Raw genomic sequence first — 25,806 nt, forward strand, 5'->3', positions numbered from 1 at the left:
AGATCGAACCTGGGTCTCCTGCATTGCAGGCGCATTGTTTACTGACTGAGCTACCAGGGATCTTAGGGGTCATCTAAGTCAGCCTTCATTTTTAAGATGAAAACGATTCAGAAAGATTAAGTGATTCTTTCCCAAAGTTACATGGTTGTTCCATAGCTCTTTCTTTTTAAGCTCCCAACGCACTCCCTCACAAGTGGGTCTCAGAGAAATCCCACAGGTCAAAACAGGCTCCTGAGACAAGTGAGTGCCATGATGCTCTTCTAACAAGTGGGCCACATCTCCGGCGGCCTCTGGTCCTCATCCCCCCCCCCCCCGCCCTTCTCCCTACCTTTCACCAGGGGGAAGAAGCAGTCCATCTCCACGCTGCTTCGGGAGTGGGAGATGCACAGGGCACTGCTGGGGACCAGCCCCTCCTGAGGGGGGCTCCGCTCCGTGGTTCGGACCAGACACCAGCCTGGCCGCTCGCTCGGCCGCTCCAGCAGCTCCACCGTCTGTCCCACCTGGATGCTCAGCTCGCTGCTGTGGCCTGCGTTGAAGTCCTGGAGCACCACGGTCAACTCACAGCCGCCAGAGAGCTTTTGGGGGTGAGGTGGGGGTGGAGTAAAACACGAGGGCATGGGGGAAGGAGACGGGTAGGTGGGTGGGTGGGGAAGGGGACAAAGTGCATGAGAGCAGAGGAGAGGGGGAAGGGAAATAGAAAGGATGAGATTCAGGGTGGAGAAAGGGCAGAAGATTGGAGAGGGAGTCAGGAAAAGAAAAAAAACAACAACCAAGAAATTAACAGTGTTATTCAATTACTCACTGGTTCACTCTAGCTGCAGTGACAGCCTGGAGCCTACCCAGAACCAGGCTTTGCTTCTAACTCCTTCTTGTAGCGTGGGAGTTAGTTCTTTTCATTGTTCCTCTACAACCTTCCAGCCAACTGTGTCCTCCAAGCCTGGCCCTAGTGTGTCCTTTTTCTTCTTCCAAGGGTGCCTCTGCCCCATGCCTGGCTGCACTCCTGGCCCTCACATTCTTCTGACATCATTTTTAACTCCCTCACTCTCACTTGATTCTAATTGATGTTGGGAATAATGCAGATGACCTCCCTTCCTTCTCATTCCTGCCACCTTCCTCATCCCCACCCCATGCTGCAGCCATTAGCATAAAATGGAGGCACTAGCGATAGAAAAGAGAACAGGCCCTCAGCTCAATGGCAGACACAGAAGACCGGTCACCTGGAAGGAGAATAGAATCATCTTCTGCTTGCTCAGCCACTGGGGAGCGGAGAGAAGATGGGCAGAGAAGAAGAACGGGCACATTTTCCTTAGGAACCTGCCTTAGTGCTCCAGCCTTCTTCCCTCTAGGCCTGCCACCATTCCTGGGGCAGAATCAATAAAACTGGGGAGAGAGACCCTGCGACAGGAACACCCTCTACTAGCTGAACACTGAGACTTATTACTCTCACTGAGAGAAACCATTCGTTATTCATTTGTCTTCTGGAACTCGGCACACAGCCTACCTCTTAGAAGAGCTGCTGCACTTCAGGGTAGGGTAAGAAGTGGGGGAAGGGAGGAACAGGAGACCCAGGGGCCCAGCTCAGCAGCCTGTTCTTTAAGATTCAGAGGGAAGATCCCTATTATCTCCAGGGACCTCACCTTCAGTCTGCACATCTTTGATTTAAGCCTCCAGGGTCTGCACTGTCAGTACCAGCAGCTACAGTGATGCACTAGTCTAGACCTGTTGGGTAGCTATGAATTTCACACACATCCAGAGAGGCTTTTGCTGAACCGTAAGCATGGCATAGGTAAGCACAGTGAGTAGGGAATCAACAGTCCCCCCAGGGTCAAAAGCTTGGTTCCCCCCGGGGTCAAAATTCTCAGGACTGTGAGAATTTTCTATTGAAGGAACTTGAACGTTACAGTGGGCTCGAGAAGGTTAACATGACATATCAGACTCATAGCTGCAATATGCATCATTACCAATCACAAAGCATGGAGTCCACTCTAAACACTTTTTCATGGATGGGCATGGTTCTGCCATCAGGGTTAGGTCAAGAAGAGAAAGTGTAGGACAAAAGGTGGGAGGTGGAAAGAGACAGGAAGAAAGAAACATGGTTTTGGTTCATTTTTGACTCTCCCATTAAGTACACAGACCCCACTAGCCCACTCTCCTGGTGTTATCTTCTCCGAAGTATCATTTAGAGAAGGATGTTGTGGAATGGAAATACCTCAAGTCTGAAGAGTGCTCTTACAGTTTGTAAAGTACCTTCACATATATTACCCACTCCATCGTCATTTCTTACATCAAGAAATTTAAGCTCAGAAATGTCAAGATCAGTGGTTGGAACACTGAGTGTGCATAGAAATCACCTAGGGAGGTTAGTTAAAATGTAGATGCCCTAGCTGTTCCCTCCCTCGCTCCTGGATTAGGGCCCAGAAATGCATGTTTTTAACAAGGAACCTCCAGGCCTCCTCCTGAAACTCAGGGTTCTGGAAGGGGACCCCCTCCTGGTCTGCCATTTGAAACACTGCTAGGCGGTTTCCCATAGTCACCCAGCTGGGCTTGAACCCAGATTTCGACTGCAAATCCCATGCTCCTTAAACCACACACCACAGGGCAAGTCACACATTTTCAGGTATGTCTATGGTTGGAGAGGGTGGGAGGCACATAGGGAGAAGACATCAGTGGCCTGAGTTCCTGGGTCTCTCAGTTTGCCAGCCCTACATCAGGTCTCTTAAGCTTTTTGGATTGAAATTCTTGACCAGTTTACACTACATATAAATAACTGTATCACTGAAACACAAATTTTACTCTGATATTCTGTTTAATTTTTCTCCCTTTCAGTTGCTGGTGGCATCCCACTAGGTCGATTATACTTTTACTAATGGACCATTTGTAGGATTCTGGTCTAGGTGACCACGACATTTCCTTAACTCTAAGAAGTTCTGTCACTGAGTTTCTATGCCTCTGTGGAGTTCTCCTCTGTGCCACCCTCAGGAACTCAGGTTCTTTGCTGGGGCCAAGGGTGCACAGGGCCTGAGCTGTAACCTGCAACCTTTTCAGGGCTGGGTGTGGCCCTCTGCAGACTGTTGAAGGAACGCAAAGGGGGCCTGAAGCTCTGGCTGCAAACAGCTCAGTAGGCTACCAGACACAAGGCCCGTTGCCCCTGAGGGCAAGTTACAGCCAGACCCACCTACCAGCAGGTAGAGGACCAGGGGGTTAAGAGGGTGGAGCCATTTTATGCCTTCTGCAGTTCAAAATCCAGTTCTAGTAGAGGAGCCTGGAAACACCACTAGGTGGTGCTGTGTGCCACTTGCAGGCTGACAGTCCAGAAATGAGGACGTGGAAGATGAAGGAAAGGCATTTCTGTGATGCTCATGCTCTAGATCCAGCCAAACCCACTTTCATCAAATACAGGGTTGATAACCTGGCTCCTCTCACCTCGATGGCTTAAGTCAGAGATCACTACATGGGGTCCCCATCCCCATGGCAGTAAGGGAATCCCAAACAGTGGCAACGGAGGGATGAGGAGAAATGGATGAGGCAGTGGTGAGGCATGGCTGCCCTCCAAACAGCCCCTGTCCTCTTCCAAGAGCCACGGGGAAATTTTAGGGTGCACAGATTTGGGGTTCACAATTGAGAAACACTGCTTCAGAAAACCCCCAGTGGAATTAGTACTGAAAAGTTCTAAGAGCCCCTGTTGATATGGGGATGGTCAAGGGCAGAGGGGCCAAGAGATCTCTGAGGAACCTTTGCACATTTAAGGTGCTTCCTTGCAATTCTTAAAGTAATTCATTCAGGCTTTGTGCCTTACGCTTTCTGGACTGTGATGCTTCTCACCACCATCTGAACATTAACTACACAGAGTGTGTGCGTGCTCCATCACTTCAATCATGTCTGACTCTTTGCAATTCTATGAACTTTAGCCCTCCAGGCTCCTCTGTCTGTGGCATTTCCCAGGCAAGGATACTGGAGTGGGTGGCCATGCCTTCCTCCAGGGGATCTTCCTAACCTAGGGATCGAACCCTTGACTCCTCCATCTCCTATACTGCAGGCACATTCTTTACCTCTGAGCCACCCGGGAAGCCCCTACACAGAAGGCTCATTAACCAATAAGCCCAAATCCCTCACAAATACTAAAGTATCAGTTCCATAGAAAAGTTCATGTGTATATATTTCTTTTTGACCAGTTCTGGTGTCTCCTGACTCACAGAGTCCCATGATCATTATTTTCTCTTCCTCCTCCTCCCATTTCCCAAGGACCAGTGGCTGTGTCCCCATCCTCATGGTTTCTTATTGCCTTTGCAGCGAGTGGCACATTTGGGAAGTTCCCATCTCTCTGCCTGAGCTAAATCTCCAGTCCCAGGAACTTAAACAGCTTTATCTAACAGCCTGTTACAGAAAGTGCTGCAAAGAACAATTCCTGTTTTCACTTAATTAGTTTCTTCTTCACAGGCAATTTAGAACTTAAGGTCTTCCTTTGCAAATCTTTATATTTTTATTTTATATTTCTCAGCATATTTGTTTTCTAACTTTCCTTTTAGGCTTGCATATTATTTTTCCCATCTGGCTTCATTTCCAACACTCCCTTGTCAGAGATGACCCCTTCGTGCTTTCCCAACAAAAAACCACAAAACTGCCACATACAGCCTATCTTTCAGCTGTTCCCCCACTTGACTGACTAGCCATGGAGACATGCACGGAGCTGGAAAACCACTGCCCATTTACCCTCCTTGCCTCCACTCTGGGCTTGTCTTTTGGCCTCTGACTCCTCCCCAAGGAGGGCCATTCACAGCCAAGGCAGCTGTCTGGACACACTCTCTCTCTTCCTCAGTATCCACATCTCCCAGAACTGACTTATTTTAAAGATGACTTTGCTTTCAATGATCAGTTCCTTGAACAACCTCTGCTTCCTGAGTATGCAAGCCTTCCACCTAAGCAGCTCTCATTCTTACTTCTCTGATGCATCTATCCCTCCCCTTGCCCCATCCTCCCATTTCATGGCTCTAGACTTGGATTACTTTCATAATTTCTTCAGCCTCCCAGGCCCTCCTTGCCTCCTTTAACTACCTGCTCTCTCCCACTGCCAGCTGTCTGTCCATGAACACTGTTATCTGCGCCTCCCGCTCTTACACCTGCAGCTTCACTATGAAGTTGCCCCATGGAGATCTGCCATCAGGCAGCTCACTGACTTTCCCAGCACTTCAGATGTCCTACTCTCCACTGAGCTGAGCTATGCTTATCTTCAAAGAAAATAAAGCTATGATCAGGTTCTTTCTTTAACTAGTTCCCAAGGGTAAAGCAGGCCTTGTGTTCTAGATGCTTTTTACTGATCAAAATGTTAAAAACTTGACTTTTTCCTCTATTAGCAGAGTCCCTGATTTTTCTAAGATGACCATCAATCCCCCCACAGTAGCTTGTTTTTTGTTCTTTTCATGATGTATGTTTGAGTCTCTTCTACCATCCTGTTGCTTATTCCCTCCATGAACAACTTTCCTATTTGATGGGTGTCCTTAGACCTGTCTCTCACACCACAGAGGTCACAGGTGATTTGATGGGCACCAGGAAGGGCTGTCATGTCCTGTCCAAAACTTTGAGGCTGCATTGAAGTTTTATTGCATATTTTTAAACTATCTGAAATTGAAAGTTGCTTTACTTTCAAACTATCAGTTCAATCCTACTCCAGATTCTAAGACCAGACTTATTCCTGCCAGAAAAAATGTCATGAGTCTTAACCTGATAGCACAGTCTCAGCATGAAGCTGGGTGTGATGGAGTCTTCTCTGACCTTGCACCCCAGTTTCTGTAATCTCCCATCTTTCTCACTTCACAGTGACCGCCCTACTTAATGACCCCCCCTACTTAGCAGTGTGTCCCTGGCCTGGGTGTGAGTCTTTGGTGAGGCCTGTTAAACCCCTATGATGCTAATTAACCATTTGTGTCTCCTCCCATTGCCCCTGAGTCAGCAGCTGATGCTTTCGCTTCCTTTCCCAGTGTCTCTCCTTTTTGGGTCCAGGCTTTCTTCGCGGAGCCTGGTCTCCTCTTGCCCAGTCTCTGGGTGGACTTCACCCTCCACCCTCTGTGATACTTCCCAGAGGGCAGAAGGAGCACCACACCTTCCTCCTGCTCCTTGGTGACAGCACACGCTGCTATATACCAGGGAAGACTTCATAACCACCCCTGGCTCTTGCTCATATTCACCAGAAACTACTGCTTTCATGTAGGTCACTTTTGCTTGGTTACTGTTTGGAGATTAATGGAACCTCCTTCTTGTATAAACAGTGTGAACTAGATTACCTCTGTGAGCTTCCCCATGTTACAGAAAAAGAACATGAATATTCCCTGTGGGGTTTCTGGTAATATTCAGAAATGTAGGACTACACCCCTCCCTTCTGTTATCTCAGAGCCTCAGCTTCTGTGTGCTCTGCTTATCAGATTCTCCCCAGGCAGCACAGACTAGTGGTGAGGCAGGGACTCCGGAGCCCTTTATTGGTTGTGTGACCAGGGACAAGTTACTTAACATCTTGGTCTCAGTTTGCTCATCTGTAGAATGGGGGTATGTCACAGTACCTACTTTGTAGGTTGTTATAAGATTAACTGAGATAACACTTGTAAGTATTAAATGAGCTAATACTTTTAAATATTTTTAAAGCACTTAGTGCCTTGAGCAGAATTAGCTCTCTAAGTGTTTAAAAATGAATGCCAGAGGTATTAATTTATTATTATTTAAATTTGAAGGGAAAGTTAGGAATAGAGAAAAATGGAACAGAGAAATCAATTTGATGGTGCATTTATCTGGGAATAGATTGTGCCAGATGTATCAATATATAGGCATGTAAATGATTATACAATGATTATGCCATGAATTAATGTGTAAATGAATACTTTTTTTTTTCCTTTTTAAACATCTTAATGGAGTCTTGTCCTAAATCCAGCCAACTAGAAGAACTGGCCCTTGCTGTCTAGGGAAGGTGATGTGGACACCTTTAAAGGTTTCCCAAGTCAGCACGCCGGTTCCCTCCAGTTAGCCCTGCCTGACCTCAGACAGCCTCAGGAGCTGGAAGCACCAGGTAATAAGGAGGGCAGGAGTACAGGCGGGGCTGAAGAGGGGAGAAGGACTGAACGTCTGAAAGGAAGCAGATCCCTAGATCCCCCTCTACCCAATGCACACTTTCCTGAAAAATTGAAATTCACTGAACATCTACACACAGAGTAAGGCGATGACCACATCCTTGTCCCTCTTGGCTCCCAGAATACTGGTAATCAAATATAACCATTTTAGGTAGATCTGAGGCTTTTTCATTGGAGAAACCATACGGTGTATAGAAACTGACAGCTGGGAACCCCTCCCCACAAAGCTGCAGTGCCCTGCCAGATCACCAACAGGGAATCCTTCCAGTCAATAAGCACCTTCCTTTTACACAGAATATGTGGTCAGCTTTCTTGGTGCCTCAAGATTCAGCTAAGAATTACCAGACTTTTCAGAAAAGTCTCCCTGACAGAAACCAAACTAGGCAAACAAAGAGGACCAGGAACTCAGAGGGAACAAAACGCAGGCAGGACAAACTTCAACAACACTATAATGTCCTCAGAGAGATAAGAGGATATTTTATCCATGAAAAAAGAACAGGCTGCTACAGAAAGGAGAAAACTTACAGTATGAGAAAGAGCTCTTAGAAACTAAAATTATGATTGGAAAGAGACATTTCACATATGGGTTGGTCTCCCGCATTGCAGGCAGATTCTTTGCCAGCTGAGGCACCAGGGTAGCCCTATGGGTTGGAGATATATTCAAATTTTCCAAAAAGTAGAATAAGAACACCAGTAGAAGAAAATAAGAGAAAAATAAGACAATTAGAGATTATCAATCCAACAAGTTTTAGATAAAGTAGAAAGGAATAAATTGTAAAGAAAAATCCCTAGGACTGAGGGCATGAACTGCCAAATTGTTACAGTGTTCTAAGTGCCTGCTGTAATTAGTTTTTTTTTTTTTTTCCAAAAGACCTACTCTAAAGCACAGCACTGGAACATATCAGTAAAACAGCATCCTAAAAGCTTTCAGAGAGGAGGAAAAGTCAGGTAAAACTCCAAAAATCAAGACACATAACGATAGCAGATTTTAACAACACTGAACATAAAAGAAAATGGAACAATTTCTTTAAAATTTTGAGGGAGAATGACTTCCAATCTAGAATTCTATGCCCAAACCATCATTAAGATGAGGGTACACTAAAAACATATTCAGACTTTAAAGACTAAAAAGTTTGCCTCAACAAGCATTCAATGAGTATTATGATTACCATTTGTTTTCCCAATTTTCCTTAATTTCTCTTTACTTTCTTTGTTTCTCTTAATGTGATATGCCTTTGATACATACAAAATAAAATTAATTCTTTCATTCCCTTTATAAAAAAAATGAACTGTCTGAACCCACAAAATGGTTTTTGATTTTAGCAAAGCATTCATCAGAGTCTTACGTGATAAACTTTTAGTTAAAACAATGAAATGTGGACTGAGATGATGCTGGAACTGTTGGGTGGATTTATAGCCTGTTGGAGGTGAAAGGAATCTGGGGGCTCATCTGATCCAATCCTCTCATTTTACAGATGAGAAAAATAACTCTCCAAGAAAGAAAGGAACTTAACTAAGGAAAACAGTGTCTGGAAGACAGTAAATACTAAATAAACATTTGTTGCTTGAAAGGATACATTAGTAAGTAAGCACATGAGTTAAGTCAGATATTATTCAATCTCTTTTTTTTTAGATAATAATTAATTAACTCATGACTGTGCCGGCTCTGGTTGCTGTGTACGGGTTTTCTCTAGCTGTGGTGAGCAGGGGCCAGTCTCTCTAGTTGTGGTGTGCAGGCTTCTCATCGCAGTGGTTTTTCTTGAGGCAGAGCACAGGCTCTAGGGTGTGCAAACCCCAATCTGAATCGCAGGGTCTTCTCAAGCCTGCACCTGCCCTTTCTCAACTTGGGGCTCTGAGACTTTTAATTCAGAGAATTTTCTTTTTATCTTCATTAAATGAGGGGTGACCTGTTGACCCCGTGACAGAGGGGCTTGTCTCAGCCCTTGCTGAGAATGTAAGAGACAGCCGGCCAGCTGCTGGCAGGCTGGCGGGTAGGGGGTGAATTACAAATTCACATTCAAAAGAAATACATTCTCAATGCTTTGACTCAGAAAGCAAACACCCATAGTGACATAGGCCAAAAGAGATGCCAGGAGACATCCTGTTAATTTCTCATTTTGGGGCTGAACAAGATGATAATTCACATCTGAATGGCCCTTTAGAGAGTATAAAACTTGCACAGACATTATCTGACTTTCACGGATCCCTGATTTTACAGGTGAGGAAACTGAGGCTCAATGCGCGGGAATGACAGGCTCAGCGTCACAGACAGCAGATCACAAAGGCAGGACTGCAAGTCTTAGGAGTGCAGTTGTCTCATCCACACTCATTCGCTTACTCTGCAGCCAGCCACTGACATGGGCACAGGGCGCAGAGCAGCGAGGCAGATGGTTGTGATGACTTGCCCTCACTAGGCTTACTATCTGTTGGGGAACACACATCATATAAGCACCCCAGGGTCACGACAGGGGAAACGCAAGGTACTGGTCCAGGGATGAGGAACAATGTCCCTTACTACTGCCCCATGGGTACTGCCACGATTGTGTCTGCTCTGAATTGTGTCTGATATTAGCTTCGGCCCCTCCCTGGGCTGGGACAGTGGATAACAACTTCACTCCTGCTTACCCACAAGCCAGGGGGACCCTAGAGCACCCGCCTCTCTCTGATGCCGGCCGACTGAGCTCCATCACCACTGGGCCATCTCCAGTTGTGCAGATGCCAGCTCTGCAGATGAATGATCTGGAACAAATGCCCAGCGAACAGAGAGAGCAGCAGCAACAGAAAGGTTCCCAGAGTCTCATCACGGCTTCCCTAAAAGTTGTCAAGTCTTTGCTGTCAGTGAATCACTGTTAGGATTTCCTTTTATCCCTGGTCCTACCCTCCCCTTTTCAGTGTGAATTTGGGTCTTGGTCTGTGACCCCATACTCGCTATTTGCCCAGGTTCACCCACTACTGGATGAGTCCTAATGGGACTTTCTGCTTCTATCTGCTGCTGTTGGCTGGTTTTTTTCTGGACTGACTGCCAACCATGTCTCATGTCTGGTTCCTGACACTGTGTCTTTCTCACCACTGCTTCCCAGCCTGGTTAACAACCAGGATGTCTATCAGGATGCCCCTGCCGGACACTGCTTACTACCTGTTCCCTACTACCTGTCCGTGATCTGTGATCTAGTTTCATCTTCACTCTTTAACTTGCGTTTTTTGTAATTTTATTAACAAAAACTTAAAAAAAAAAAAAAAAAAAGATGTGCCTTGGTCCATTAGGAGTTAATGTGTTCTCTGCTCCTGACTTTCAATTCAGGTCAGTGCTCCAGGAACAGAGGAGCAAAAAAAGTGTTAGTTGCTCAGTTGTGTCTGACTCTTTGAGACTCCATAGACTGTAGCCTGCCAGGTTCCTGTCCTTGGGATTCTCCAGGCAAGAATACTGGAGTGGGTAGCCATTCCCTTCTCCAGGGGATCTTCCCAACACAGGGATTGAACCCAGGTATCCTACATTGCAGGCAGATTCTTCATTGTCTGAGCTACCAGGGATAAGAAAAACTTTTCTTTCTTTCTTTTTTTAAAGATGTGCTTTGGTCCATGGAATGTTCTCTGTTCCTGACTTTCAATTTAGATCAGGGCTCCAGTAACAGAGGAGAAAAAGAACAGTGCTAATGGCACATAGTGGGCACTAGAGGGCAGCAAAAGCCAGGACTTACTAAAGGCAACAGCCACACTTGGGTTGCTTGACTAGAAAGACAGGATCCTACCCTGCTTAGGGCACATGTGGGAAATATGAGACAGATGGTTGCATAGTGCCTGGCACACAGTAGATGCTCAATAAATGTTTGCTGGATTACATTCCTAATTTTAGATATAAGAAAGCACAGACCAGGGCAAGTTACACGACGTGATCACAAAATTAGTGTCAGGGCCCAATCTTCTTGGCTCTCAGGCCAGGGCGCCTTTCCATCACATGGTACACCAGTCCCCCTTGCCCTCCTTTTCTGCTCCCTTCTCTTCCAGATCCAGATTTGTCTACCTGTCCATCCAGATTCCAAAGCATCCTTGGACAAAACTGTAGTCATCTGTGACCCATTTGTCCATCCCTTATATCTAATTTGAAACCTGGCCCTATCAGGTTAAAAAAACCTCTTTGTTGTCTTTTGGACAGCTCCTTGCTAATCCAGGCATGCACCACCCACCTCTGAATTTCTGTGAGTGTCTCCTCATATCTACTCTTCCATGCTCCAGCATCATCATAAACCTATTATTTTAGATACACATCAACTCTACCGCATCTATCCCTGCAAATTCTACCAGCTTCATCTCAGCTTCACAGCCCCTGTAGTCATCCCATTCACTTGTTTACCCCAGCTCCCACCACTCATCCAGAGATGTTCTCTGCTTGGTCTCTCCCAGACAGGCATCGGTCATTCCTGCCTCTGGACAGCTGTTGATGGGGTGGGTGACAGTCCCCTCTTCCTCTGCAGACCCTGTCTTCCCCACAGCTCTTGATTCCCCGCATCCCAATGTCTCCCACATTTTTGGCAGTCATCTGCACAACATGCTTTCCCCTTCCTGGGACTAATGTGGTCTGATCAACGTGTTTGCTACTGAAGCAGTCAGAAGGATTTACTGTATCTCTTCCATTTTTGGTTTAGTTACTGAATTTTTAGAGTGCCTTCTTAGTTTTATCAATTTTCTCCTACTCTATGGGATTGTTTCAACAATGGGCATACCAGAGCTCTGGGTTTGGTAATAGCCAAAATGACTGTGAGTGTTGCAGTGTCACAGCATTTTTCCTTACAATTTTTAGCTTTTTGGTTTTTCCTACCAAAATATGTCAATATCTGTAACCCAGAAACTGTGTTTCAGTTGGTAGTGGTGGCAATGGAGTGGCAGGGCAGGGGGTGAGGGAACCAGTAAGACTAAGACTTCACTGGAGGACAGCATGGTGGTTTGTAGGCTGGATTGTTATTTTCCATTTATTTTTATTAGTTGGAGGCTAATTACTTTACAATATTGTAGTGGTTTTTGTCATACATTGACATGAATCAGCCATGGATTTACATGTATTCCCCATCCTGATCCCGCCTCCCACCTCCCTCCCACCCCATCCCTCTGGGTCTTCCCAGTGCACCAGCCCTGAGCACTTGTCTCATGTATCCAACCTGGGCTGGTGATCTGTTTCACCCTTGATAATATACATGTTTCGATGCTGTTCTCTCGAAACATCCCACCCTCGCCTTCTCCCACAGAGTCCAAAAGTCTGTTCTGTACATCTGTGTCTCTTTTTCTGTTTTGCATATAGGGTTATCATTACCATCTTTCTAAATTCCATATGTATGTGTTAATAGACTGTATTGGTCTTTATCTTTCTGGCCTACTTCACTCTGTATAATGGGCTCCAGTTTCATCCATCTCATTAGAACTGATTCAAATGAATTCTGTTTAATGGCTGAGTAATATTCCATGGTGTATATGTACCACAGCTTCCTTATCCATTTGTCTGCTGATGGGCATCTAACTTGCTACCGTGTCATGGCCATTATAAACAGTGCTGCGATGAACATTGGGGTGCACATGTCTCTTTCAGATCTGGTTTCCTCGGTGTGTATGCCCAGAAGTGGGATTGCTGGGTCACATGGCAGTTCTATTTCCAGTTTTTTAAGAAATCTCCACACTGTTCTCCATAGCGGCTGTACTAGTTTGCATTCCCACCAACAGTGTAAGAGGGTCCCCTTTTCTCCACACCCTCTCCAGCATTTATTGCTTGTAGACTTTTGGATAGCAGCCACCCTGGCTGGCGTGTAATGGTACCTCATTGTGGTTTTGATCTGCATTTCTCTGATAATGAGTGATGTTGAGCATCTTTTCATGTGTTTGTTAGCCATCTGTATGTCTTCTTTGGAGAAATGTCTGTTTAGTTCTTTGACCCATTTTTTGATTGGGTCATTTATTTTTCTGGAATTGAGCTGCAGGAGTTGCTTGCGTATTTTTGAGATTAATCCTTTGTCTGTTGCTTCATTTGCTATTATTTTCTCCCAATCTGAGGGCTGTCTTTTCACCTTGCTTATAGTTTCCTTTGTTGTGCAAAAGCTTTTAAGTTTCATTAGGTCCCATTTGTTTATTTTTGCTTTTATTTCCAATATTCTGGGAGGTGGGTCATAGAGGATCCTTCTGTGATTTATGGCAGAGAGTGTTTTGCCTATATTCTCCTCTAGGAGTTTTATAGTTTCTGGTCTTACATTTAGATCTTTAATCCATTTTGAGTTTATTTTTGTGTATGGTGTTAGAAAGTGTTCTAGTTTCATTCTTTTACAAGTGGTTGACCAGTTTTCCCAGCACCACTTGTTAAAGAGGTTGTCTTTTTTCCATTGTATATTCTTGCCTCCTTTGTTGAAGATAAGGTGTCCATAGGTTCGTGGATTTATCTCTGGGCTTTCTATTCTGTTCCATTGATCTATATTTCTGTCTTTGTTCCAGTACCATACTGTCTTGATGACTGTGGCTTTGTAGTAGAGTCTGAAGGCAGGTTGATTCCTCCAGTTCCATTTTTCTTTCTCAAGATTACTTTGGCTATTTGAGGTTTTTTGTATTTCCATACAAATTGTGAAATTATTTGTTCTAGTTCTGTGAAGAATATCGTTGGTAGCTTGATAGGGATTGCACTGAATCTATAGATTGCTTTGGGTAGTATACTCATTTTGACAATATTGATTCTTCCAACACATGAACATGGTATATTTCTCCATCTGTTTGTGTCCTCTTTGATTTCTTTCATCAGTGTTTTATAGTTTTCTATGTATAGGTCTTTTGTTTCTTTAGGTAGATATACTCCTAAGTATTTTATTCCTATTGTTGCAATGGTGAATGGTATTGTTTCCTTAATTTCTCTTTCTGTTTTCTCATTGTTAGTGTATAGGAATGCAAGGGATTTCTGTGTGTTAATTTTATATCCTGCAACTTTACTATATTCATTGATTAGCTCTAGTAATTTTCCGGTAGAGTCTTTAGGGTTTTCTATGTAGAGGATCATGTCATCTGCAAACAGCGAGAGTTTCACTTCTTCTTTTCCTATCTGGATTCCTTTTACTTCTTTTTCTGCTCTGATTGCTGTGGCCAAAACTTCCAAAATTATGTTGAATAGTAGTGGTGAGAGTGGGCACCCTTGTCTTGTTCCTGATTTTAGGGGAAATGCTTTCAATTTTTCACCATTGAGGGTAATGCTTGCTGTGGGTTTGTCATATATAGCTTTTATTATGTTGAAGTATGTTGCTTCTATTCCTGCTTTCCGGAGAGCTTTTATCATAAATGGATGTTGAATTTTGTCACAGGCTTTTTCTGCATGTATTGAGATAATCATATGGTTTTTACCTTTCAATTTGTTAATGTGGTGTATTACATTGATTGATTTGCGGATATTAAAGAATCCTTGCATTCCTGGGATAAAGCCCACTTGGTCATGATGTATGATTTTTTAATATATTGTTGGATTCTGTTTGCTAGAATTTTGTTAAGGATTTTTGCATCTATGTTCATCAGTGATATTGGCCTGTAGTTTTCTTTTTTGTGGTATGTGTGTCTGGTTTTGGAATTAGGGTGATGGTGGCCTCATAGAATGAATTTGGAAGTTTACCTTCTGCAATTTTCTGGAAGAGTTTGAGTAAGATAGGTGTTAGCTCTTCTCTAAATTTTTGGTAGAATTCAGCTGTGAAGCCATCTGGTTCTGGGCTTTTGTTTGCTGGAAGATTTCTGATTACAGTTTCAATTTCCTTGCTTGTGATGGGTCTGTTAAGATCTTCTATTTCTTTCTGGTTCAGTTTTGGAAAGTTATACTTTTCTAAGAATTTGTCCATTTCTTCCAAGTTGTCCATTTTATTGGCATAGAGCTGCTGGTAGTAGTCTCTTATGATCCTTTGTATTTCAGTGTTGTCTGTTGTGACTCTCCATTTTCATTTCTAATTTTGTTAATTTGGTTCTTCTCCCTTTGTTTCTTAATGAGTCTTGCTAACAGTTTGTCAATTTTGTTTATTTTTTCAAAAAACCAGCTTTTAGCTTTGTTGATTTTTGCTATGGTCTCTTTAGTTTCTTTTGCATGCATTTCTGCCCTAATTTTTAAGATTTCTTTCCTTCTACTAACCCTGGGGTTCTTCATTTCTTCCTTCTCTAATTGCTTTAGGTGTAGAGTTACATTATTTATTTGACTTTTTTCTTGTTTCTTGAGGTAAGCCTGTAATGCTATGAACCTTCCCCTTAGCACTGCTTTTACGGTGTCCCATAGGTTTTGGGTTGTTGTGTTTTCATTTTCATTCGTTTCTAGGCATATTTTGATTTCTTTTTTGATTTCTTCTATGATTTGTTGGTTATTCAGATGCGTGTTATTTAGCCTCTATATGTTTGAATTTTTAATAATTTTTTTCCTGTAATTGAGATCTAATCTTACTGCACTGTGGTCAGAAAAGATGACTGGAATGATTTTAATTTTTTTGAATTTACCAAGGCTAGATTTATGGCCCAGGATGTGATCTATTCTGGAGAAGGTTCCGTGTGTACTTAAGAAAAAGGTGAAGTTGATTGTTTTGGGGTGAAATGTCCTATAGATATCAATTAGGTCTAGCTGGTCCATTGTGCCATTTAAAGTCTGTGTTTCCTTGTTAATTTTCTGTTTAGTTGATCTATCCATAGTTGTGAGTGGGGTATTCAATTCTCCCACTATTATTGTGTTACTATTAATTTCCTCTTTCATACTTGTTAGCATTTGCCTTACATATTGCAGTGCTCCTATATTGGGTGCATATATACTTATAATTGTTATATCTTCTTCTTGGATTGATCCTTTGATCATTATGTAGTGTCCTTCTTTGTCTCTTTTCACAGCCTTTATTTTAAAGTCTATTTTATCTGATATGAGTATTGCGACTCCTGCTTTCTTTTGGTCTCGGTTTGCATGAAATATTTTTTTTCCTGCAGGCTGGATTTTGAACTCAGCAGTCTGAATGTGAATCCAAGTTCTACCACTGAGTAGCTATGTTACCTTGGAAATGGAAGATACAAGGTCTGTCTAAGCTCCTCATCAGAAATATTGAGGTATGAAATTAAGAGAGTTGCCATTTTGGTTAAAGATAACAATGCATGTGAAACACTTGATATCCAGTTAATGGCTATTATTCTTGTGATTTTTACTATTGTCATTATTATTTGGTGTGATTGGTTGATTTACTAAGTGTAGATGCAACAGTCCCTTTTCTTTAGAGAAAGAAATAATTCATTTTATTTTAAAACTCCTAAATGCTATACATAGAGAGAGTGCATCTATTAGCTCAATGACTTTTCTCAAACTGAACACATCTGTGTGATCAGCACCCAGACCCCAGAAAAGAACATGAGCAGCACCCCTTGAAGCCTTACTCACACTCACTTCCTGGCATGACCCCCCACAACCTTTTTTTGTGTGTGTGTGGTGAGAATACTTACTATGCAATCTGTCCTCAACACATTTTTAAGTGCACAGTGCTCAAAGCTGTACTGTTGGCTACAGGCACAATGGTGTACAGCAGAGCTCTGGAATCCTAAACATTCCCTTCTATGCTGTCCTGCTGCGTGACTCTGAGCCGTGAGGGTTTAACACTCAGAATATTTCAACTTCCTTCTGATAGTCACAGAAGCTGGCATCAAATATTAAGGAAGAGTACTAAACTGCAGGTCTGTTTAGAATATCTGGGCTAGACGAAGATTTAATAGCTACTGGCAGAATGCAAAGTCAAAATCATAGACCCTCTAAGAACTGGGGTGAGATGGGAACTCTATTTTGCTTTAGATATAAATCAACTATACCAAATATGGGTTGAGAGCAGACATCCATAGTTTCAGAGAAGGCAGAGGAAAAGCCAGTTTAGATATCTTTTAAAATTTTAGAATTCTTTCTTCACTGTGCCCCTTTCCTTGTGATTAGGAGTTTAGTAGCTAGAAAGGGCTGGCTTGACCTGAGATACATCCTGGACAGAATAATCAAGGAACTGAGGGGCAGACTTGGTGAGGAAACTGATGGCCCATAGGAGCGCATACCACCTTAGCTAAGAGTTCCTAGTGGCAGCACTTGGGTGGCGAGCAGGTTTCTTTACATCCTGAGGAAAAGATGGAAATCGGTGTGGCACTTGGGCAAGTTATAGAAAACTTGGCAGTTGTGTCTGTGGGAGGGCCCCTGAGCCCCAAATGTTAGCACACAGGGAGGAGAATGAGCTCTTAATTAAAGCAATGGTTAGTAGTGTCAACCTCGGGATGTATTTGGTATACATCAGACCAAAGAGCTGCCCTGGTGGCTCAGATAATAAAGAATCTGCCTGCAATGCAGGAGACTCAGGTTTGAACCCTGGGTCAGGAAGATCCCCTGGAGAAGGGAATGGCTACCCACTCCAGTATTCTTGCCAGGCTAATCCCATGGACAGAGGAGCCTGGCGGGCTACAGTCCATGGGGTCGCAAAGATTCGGACACGACTGAGTGACTAACACTTTTCAGACCAAAAAAGAGAATACTCTACTGGAGCTAAACACTCTGGTATACAAGTAAGATAGCACACACATACTCAGCATCACAACAGGGAAGCCCCCCATAAACACTCCCCACTTTCCTGGGTCTTTAGCTATCGGCAACCCACTGGATTCTAATAGAGAAACAATCATCTCTTCCCCCAAGTGCAAAGAGGTACTTCTCTCTCAATGTTTTGACTTTTGGAAAGTCTTGGTCAACTTCAAACTAACTTGGTTTCTGCAGGGAAGTAACTGCTTAGTCTAAGGTAGATTAAGGGTAGAAATTCTTCTCCTTTTAGGCTGACCTCGAGTTACTCATTCATTCAACACATATATATGAAGCACTCCTGCCTCTGGATTTACAGTTAGGTTAGCATGAAGTCCTCAAATGCCTGCCCCAAGCCCCCAGACACATCCTCCCAGCACACATGGGCAAGGATGTACTCCACATTCTTGCAGCTTCATCCCACTGCTATGACCTTCCTTAACTGTTTCCATCAGTCTCCTCCATCTGCTTCCTATCTCCCAGGAAAGCCTTCATTAGGCCTGAGACCTCCAAGGGATTCTTTGAGATGCTCCCTCCCACCTGTCAGCTGTGTCTAACATGGATCCAGACTGGGCACTTTGGGCTCTAAGACCATCCCCCATATCATGAGGATGCAAGGTTTCCTTTGGGGACGAGATGTTCTGATTGTGTATTTCCCCAGAGGCACTCACCCTCCATACTCAGCACCACAACAACCCTTGTTTATACTGAGGTCCAGGTAAAGTCACTGCTTAAAATCACATAGGCAAAACACTCTCCGACATAAATCACAGAAGGATCCTCTATGACCCACCTCCCAGAATATTGGAAATAAAAGCAAAAATAAACAAATGGGACCTAATGAAACTTAAAAGCTTTTGCACAACAAAGGAAACTATAAGCAAGGTGAAAAGACAGCCCTCAGATTGGGAGAAAATAATAGCAAATGAAGCAACAGACAAAGGATTAATCTCAAAAATACGCAAGCAACTCCTGCAGCTCAATTCCAGAAAAATAAATGACCCAATCAAAAAATGGGTCAAAGAACTAAACAGACATTTCTCCAAAGAAGACATACAGATGGCTAACAAACACATGAAAAGATGCTCAACATCACTCATTATCAGAGAAATGCAGATCAAAACCACAATGAGGTACCATTACACGCCAGCCAGGGTGGCTGCTATCCAAAAGTCTACAAGCAATAAATGCTGGAGAGGGTGTGGAGAAAAGGGGACCCTCTTACACTGTTGGTGGGAATGCAAACTAGTACAGCCGCTATGGAGAACAGTGTGGAGATTTCTTAAAAAACTGGAAATAGAACTGCCATGTGACCCAGCAATCCCACTTCTGGGCATACACACCGAGGAAACCAGATCTGAAAGAGACATGTGCACCCCAATGTTCATCGCAGCACTGTTTATAATGGCCATGACACGGTAGCAAGTTAGATGCCCATCAGCAGACAAATGGATAAGGAAGCTGTGGTACATATACACCATGGAATATTACTCAGCCATTAAACAGAATTCATTTGAATCAGTTCTAATGAGATGGATGAAACTGGAGCCCATTATACAGAGTGAAGTAGGCCAGAAAGATAAAGACCAATACAGTCTATTAACACATACATATGGAATTTAGAAAGATGGTAATGATAACCCTATATGCAAAACAGAAAAAGAGACACAGATGTACAGAACAGACTTTTGGACTCTGTGGGAGAAGGCGAGGGTGGGATGTTTTGAGAGAACAGCATCGAAACATGTATATTATCAAGGGTGAAACAGATCACCAGCCCAGGTTGGATACATGAGACAAGTGCTCAGGGCTGGTGCACTGGGAAGACCCAGAGGGATCAGGTGGAGAGAGAGGTGGGAGGCGGGATCGGGATGGGGAATACATGTAAATCCATGGCTGATTCATGTCAATGTATGACAAAAACCACTACAATATTGTAAAGTAATTAGCCTCCAACTAATAAAAATAAATGAAAAAAAAATCACCACTGCCAGGCAACTGCTAGGCACTTTGACAAGGTAACACTGAGTTATCAATGAGAGCAACAAGGGTGGTGTTTGCTTCTTTTGAAAATGGATTTATATCTTAACTATCTTAGGACTTTTTTTTTTTTTAATGAAATTTAATTAGTGGCTGATGAGAGCTCTCTGGGTTGCGTGCTCTTTCTGATGACGAAGCACACTCTCCAGTCTTTTCGTTGCCTCTTCTGTTTGACTGAAGGAAAATTTGAGACAAAGGAGATACTTTAGGACAAAAACTCTCCCGTGCTCAGTCTTTGCCTTCTCGATTGTGAAGTCAGCTGTGGCAGGACTGTGTTCTGACCTTGGGGTGACAGGAGATCACTGAGTTAAGATGTAATTGCCTTCCTTATCTAAAATCATGTTCCTTTAGAGAGGGCTGGACTCTCTGGGCCTCAGAGAAGCTCCATCAGGGTGGGGTGTGGCACAGATCCCCACCTGCCTTAACAGAGAAGGCTGAACAGAGATCAATGACACATCCATGACCAGGTGGCAGTCTACTCATGGCAGTGGTACCCAGCCTCCTGCCTCAGCCTCTGGGCAGAGGACACTGGGAACCTAGCCCTGGGGGGCTGATCCTTTTCTGGCAAAGTGCAGGAAACAGCAGTCCTCACCCACTGGGCTTCCAGGAACAGCTCTGTGTCTCTGTGTGAGGCTCCCACACTTTAACACAGCTGCTGCTGGCAGCTGCAAGGTGATTTTTTTTTTTTTAATCTCAGCATATGAGGTTTTGAGAAAAGAAAAGCTCCCTACACATCAGGGAAGCTGAAAATTAGAGGAAGAAATTCATGATTCATTCCCTAGGTATAAAGACACTGTCACATATGCCACAAATGTCACCGGATTTCCCAGGTCTAGTGTGGACCTTAGGCTCACTGGCAAAGAATGGAGAACATAAAAGACTCCAATATACAGAGAGTTTCACCCTTCATATACAAGAAAGGGAAAATGAAGAAGGAAGTGCTTGTTGCTATAGTAAAAGAGTCAGAATTATTGGTCATTATGCAGCAAGTAAGATGTTAGGTAATACAGGAAATGTATATTCTTAAATACAGCTAGACCATTGAGAAAGAATACAGACATCACCTCTGGCCATAAAATTGAAGCAAATCCCCTTTGTGCATGAGAAAATCCTAATCTCTTCACAACATCCTTTAGCACCCACCTCTTCAGCCTTCCCGTCTGCCACAGCAGTCTACAATCCACAGGTCCAGCTATGTGGATGGCCGATCCTGAATACCCAGCTGAGGGTGTCTATTCAGCTGTCCCCTCTGTCTGGAACACCTTGCCTCCCAGTGCCCACCTGGCACGTTCTCCTGCTCCTGTATGGTTGAGCTCAATTTCCTTATGTCCTGATTAATTCTCAAATTGATTCATTCAACAAAAATGTATACTGAGTGCTTACAATGTGCCAGGAATCGCTTTAGAGACAGTATTAAGCACTAAAAAAAGAAATACTTCTGACCTCATGGAGTTTGCATTCTTGTAGGGGAGGCAGGCAGTAAACAAGATAAATAGGTAAAATAAGCAGCATGTTAAAATGTTAGTGATTAAGTGCTAAAGAGCAAAAGAGAGCAAGGAAAAGGTATGGAGAGTCTGGTGTGTGGGTGTGTAGGTCTGGTGTGTGGTGTGTGTGGGGAGTCTGTGTGAGGGGGTGCAAACCCCTTGTGGTTGCATATCTTCTGCAAGAATTTCCAAATTTCCATCTCATAAATGCTTTTTTCTTACATGTTGCCAGTGTGCAGTATATGTACCTTAGTTATGGTATTTAACATCCTTACGTTTTTATATAGGGGCTATTTATACACATGGGGCATGCTCTGCAACTGGAATCTAATCCTGACAGCTATGTCTTCAGAATCCAGCCCTGGACATATTTTATGCAGTCTCTGTTAACATAGGGTTTCACGAATTGGGAGAGAACTCTGCCCATGAAGTCAGAATTTAACGTACCCTTGCTTCTGTTTTTTCCCCTTCAATGTTCTTTCTCTTATAACTTTTTCTCTTTATTTTTCTTTCTTGCTTGCAACAGAGGGTTTCTTAATACTTTCCTGAGAAGGTATCCTCATCGATTAATCTCTGCTTCTCTAATTACTTCTGAATGAAACTAACCTCTAATGGGGAGGCAGGGGGAATGGTAGGTAGTGGGAGCTGATCTCTTATGGAAACTCATTTGCAGAGAAACTAATACATTAAAGACAACCTTCTGTGGTGTTTAAAAATAAGCCCACAAATTCTTTGATATTCCACCTTTCAGTGGTTGGTGGAGCTTAATTTCCTTCCACCTGAGTGCTCACTGGACTTAGAGACTTGCTTCTAGTGAACAGAATATGGTGGAAGTGTTGAAGTGTAACTACTGAAGCTAGGAGACAAAAAACACAGTAGTTTCCTCCTTGCTCTCTCTTGGATCACAGACTTTGAGGGAAAGCCAGCCATCATGTCATGGGACACTGAGAGAGAGGATATATATATAGTGAGGCACTGAGGCCTCTGGCCAACAGCCATGTGAGGGAGCTCTCTTGGAAGCAGGTCTTCTAGCCCCAGTCAGACCTTTAGAGACTGCAGCTTTGCTGACATCTTGACTGCAACCGCAGGAGAAACCCTGAGCCTGAACTACCCATTTCAAAGTCATTCTTGGATTCCAGAACTGCAGAAATGCTTAGATAGTGAATGTTTGTTTTTTTAAGTAGCTAAGCTTTGAGGTAATTTGTTACACAGCAACAGAAATTGAGTGAGTTCTTGTTTTACAACTGACATTGAGAAAGTCAATGAACCTCTCTAAGCCTTAGTTCTTCAATTGTGGTTAAAGGAGATTTGGGTCAGAAGACTAAGGAGTGCCAGCCCTCAAATCCTATGTTCTCTGAACAGAACACTCTAGGAATAATGTAGTATGTCAGTTCAGTTCAGTTGCTCAGTTGTGTATGATTCTTTGCGACCCCATGGACTGCAGGACGCCAGGCCTCCCTGTCCATTGCCAACTCCCAGTAGTATATGTCAGCTATGTATAAAATGTATCAATAACAACCTTGATCTTTTTGAGTTATTTCTGCAGATTTAGATAGCAAAGGGATCATCATTTGAACCCAAAGGTGCAATTTATGTTCTGGGAAGAGATATTCATCTTAAAAAGAGATACACACAAAAAATCCCACCAACAGAAAATTTTGTGCTTACGAGGGGCCTAGAGAAGTAATATCCTTTACATGGGTATGGTGCTTCACAACTGACTATGTGCTTTCATGCATATTTCATTTAATCCTCACAGATCTCCATTTTATAAACGGGGTTGAGGCTCAAACAGTTTTGGTAACTTGCTCAACATTATGCAGTTATTATGTTCTAGAGTTTGAAACCTGAACCACAAATTCTTTGTTACTAAATTCTACTTTCCCTTACTCTCAGCTGCCTCCCTGATGATTTGACCATGTATTCATTCTATTAAGCAGATTAAGGACATTCCTGGCATGACTCAACACCTTCTACAAGAAACTTCCTGCGGAGAACTGCTGATAGGGGAGGTCTTACACAGCAACATCTTCGATCACAAAACTCCATTCCATCCTGCATCTAAGTGATTGGACCAGAGTGGTCATCTGCCCGTGGACAGTGAACAGCTGATCAGGAATAAAGGACATGGCCTGGCGTGAAAAGATGAACAGGGCCAACTAGATTCCATCTTTTAAAAAATGTGAACTAGGAAATGGCAAGAGAATGACACACTTAACTGAGGGCAGTACAAGTAGTTATGAGGAGAAGAAAGGTCAGAGGGGTCACAATGGGCCACAGGTGAGTCAAGGTTATGTGGGAACAGAAAATGGAGTAGGTAGAGGTAATAAGGTGAAGACAGATGTATATCTCTATCTATCCATCTGTCTGTCTGTCTGTGTCTGTCTGTCTACTCATCTACCTATCCACCTACCTTTCTGTCTGCTTATCTCTTGAGAAAAGAGAGACTGGGCAGAATAAACCAGACATGAGGAGAGGAACTTAAACTGGGACATCAACTGAGGTCCCGATAACCATCTTGGATCGAGGACCATCCTACAGACCCAGGCTCACAAGGTCTGAATCTACTGTGGCCACTAGGATTTGATTCCTATGAGAGTCTCTCTCTCTCATTGATCCCTGGTAATACTAACCCCCTTTGCTGAGTTCTCTTGAGATAGCTCTTTACCTTACAACTAAACAAATGCAACAAGAGCTGGCATGGCTACTGTGAAATTTAATAAACAAAACTGTATGAGTATAAAAGTCCAAGAATCATGAGGGTTTTCTAAATCAAAACATACATACACACAAAGAGCTCCATTGATTCTGACAGTTAAATAACAAAACCACTTGTGATATCAAAACTGCTTGTATTTCATGATACCCAAGACATAGGACATAAACTCTACTCCTTCACAGGATAACTGTGAGTATGAACTAACCAATTGTTTTTCAGTTTTAAGAAACTGCTCCTAACTGTGCAAAAGAGTCCAGAGCAATGCAAAGACCAACTAAGACATCTGTGTGTCCTAAGCTCTGTTGTGGGGGTGTGACCGGCAAACAGGGAAGAGCCATGTGAAGCTCTAAAGGTCACTTGGGATGGACATAAACCAGTACCTCATCAAAGGCTGAATTTTGTTAATTGGTGTAACTGAGCAGCCTCTGACCACCCAGAATATTGGCCTTTCCAGCATCCAGACTCAGTATAGGGAGTTCTGGACTAAAAATGAAAGATCCTGGATATGACTCAGCTCTGTCACTTAGCAGCCATATGGGTTGGACGAGCAACTTCACCTTTCTAAGCCAGTTATCCCATTTCTACAACAAAATGCATGGACTTAATAAAAAATCATCAAGGTCCATTCCAGCTCTAAAACTGTATCAGTGTAATTCAAAGATTCTCAACTATTCGTGCACAGCTAGCTGCTCACCATACACACACGATAACCATATTATCGTAGTATGTCTACAAACTTCAAACAAACAAAAAACCAGGACACATGATCTAGCCATAGGACAGATTCTTTAAAATTGGAATTGTTCCATAAACTACTTAGTAGATAGACCTGGGCTCATGGCTCCCCAGTTGGTCCATATTGTTCTTCAAGAAGGGCTTGAATGGGTGACTGAAAATAAAAGAGCCTTCTTTCAAGGGTTCATTTCTTACCTTACTTGCTTTTAAAGTAATTTAAGGTCAAATATATACAAATCTACACATCTTTGACTTTTCTTGCCCTTTTTCTCCCTTGAGTGAGTGAGTGAGTGAGTGAGTGAAGTCGCTCAGTCGTGTCTGACTCTTAGCAACCCCATGGACTGAGGAGCCTGGTCGGCTACAGCCCATGGAATTTTCCAGGCAAGGGTACTGGAGTGGGTTGCCATTTCCTCCTCCAGGGGATCTTCCTGACCCAGGGATTGAACCTGGGTCTCCTGCATTGCAGGCAGATGCTTTACTGTCCAAGCCACCAAGAATCTGGGAAATTTAAGGCTTATCTAGCTTCTTTCTTCCACTTTTCTTATAAAACACCAGCAGTCACACCCACTTCTTTTTTCAGCACCTCACTAACCCCCTGGGCAGAGTATTTACATTTCCTCCAATTCTGCTTTGCATTAAACCCTAAAGCATGCTGCTGGGGGATGTGGTGTACCAGGCTGCAGCTGGTCCAAGCCTCAGTGAGATGGATGGGGGCTGGTGGAAAAGTGGTTGATATAACTACATCATGCTCATCATTTAGTGAAACAACAGTCAGTGTTTTAAAGCTTCCCGTCTTTCCCCTCTCCACTGGGAGAGGATTTGGAATTTTGTAGGCTATTTCCCTCGGAGAATTAATGCGGTTTAGAAAGATCTATCAGTCCCCAAAAGGCACAGAAAACCTAAATGCAGGAGAGCAGTCTGCACTGCATTTTAATATCCCTGAAACATGTTAGTAAGTAGATTTTTTTCCCTAATACCCTCTAAGAACATTTGAGGATATTTCCCGAAATCCCCATCTGAGAGCTTCCCTCAGCTACTCTTCATCCGCTGGCCACAGATCACTCCCCCAGGCTGCCTCTTCCTCTGGGAGTGACACAGCCAGGCTTCAGGGTCTGCACAGATACACTCAGGGTGGACTGTGCCGCCTGACAGCACAGT

The 25,806-nt window shown here is 43.4% G+C and overlaps 1 protein-coding gene across 10 annotated transcripts in view; it reads right to left on the bottom strand.

The window, feature by feature from the left end:
- Positions 1-25,806, bottom strand: part of KALRN (kalirin RhoGEF kinase) — a 673,187-nt gene that overhangs the window by 137,390 nt on the left and 509,991 nt on the right. For all 10 annotated transcript variants that reach the window (XM_043875040.1, XM_043875043.1, XM_043875038.1 and 7 more), the window contains exon 34: positions 329-575. In XM_043875040.1, coding sequence (XP_043730975.1) covers positions 329-575 — 247 coding nt within the window. The remainder of the gene's footprint in view (positions 1-328; positions 576-25,806) is intronic.

Source organism: Cervus elaphus, chromosome 19 (genome assembly GCF_910594005.1).
Source record: "Cervus elaphus chromosome 19, mCerEla1.1, whole genome shotgun sequence".
Classification (NCBI taxonomy): domain Eukaryota; kingdom Metazoa; phylum Chordata; class Mammalia; order Artiodactyla; family Cervidae; genus Cervus; species Cervus elaphus.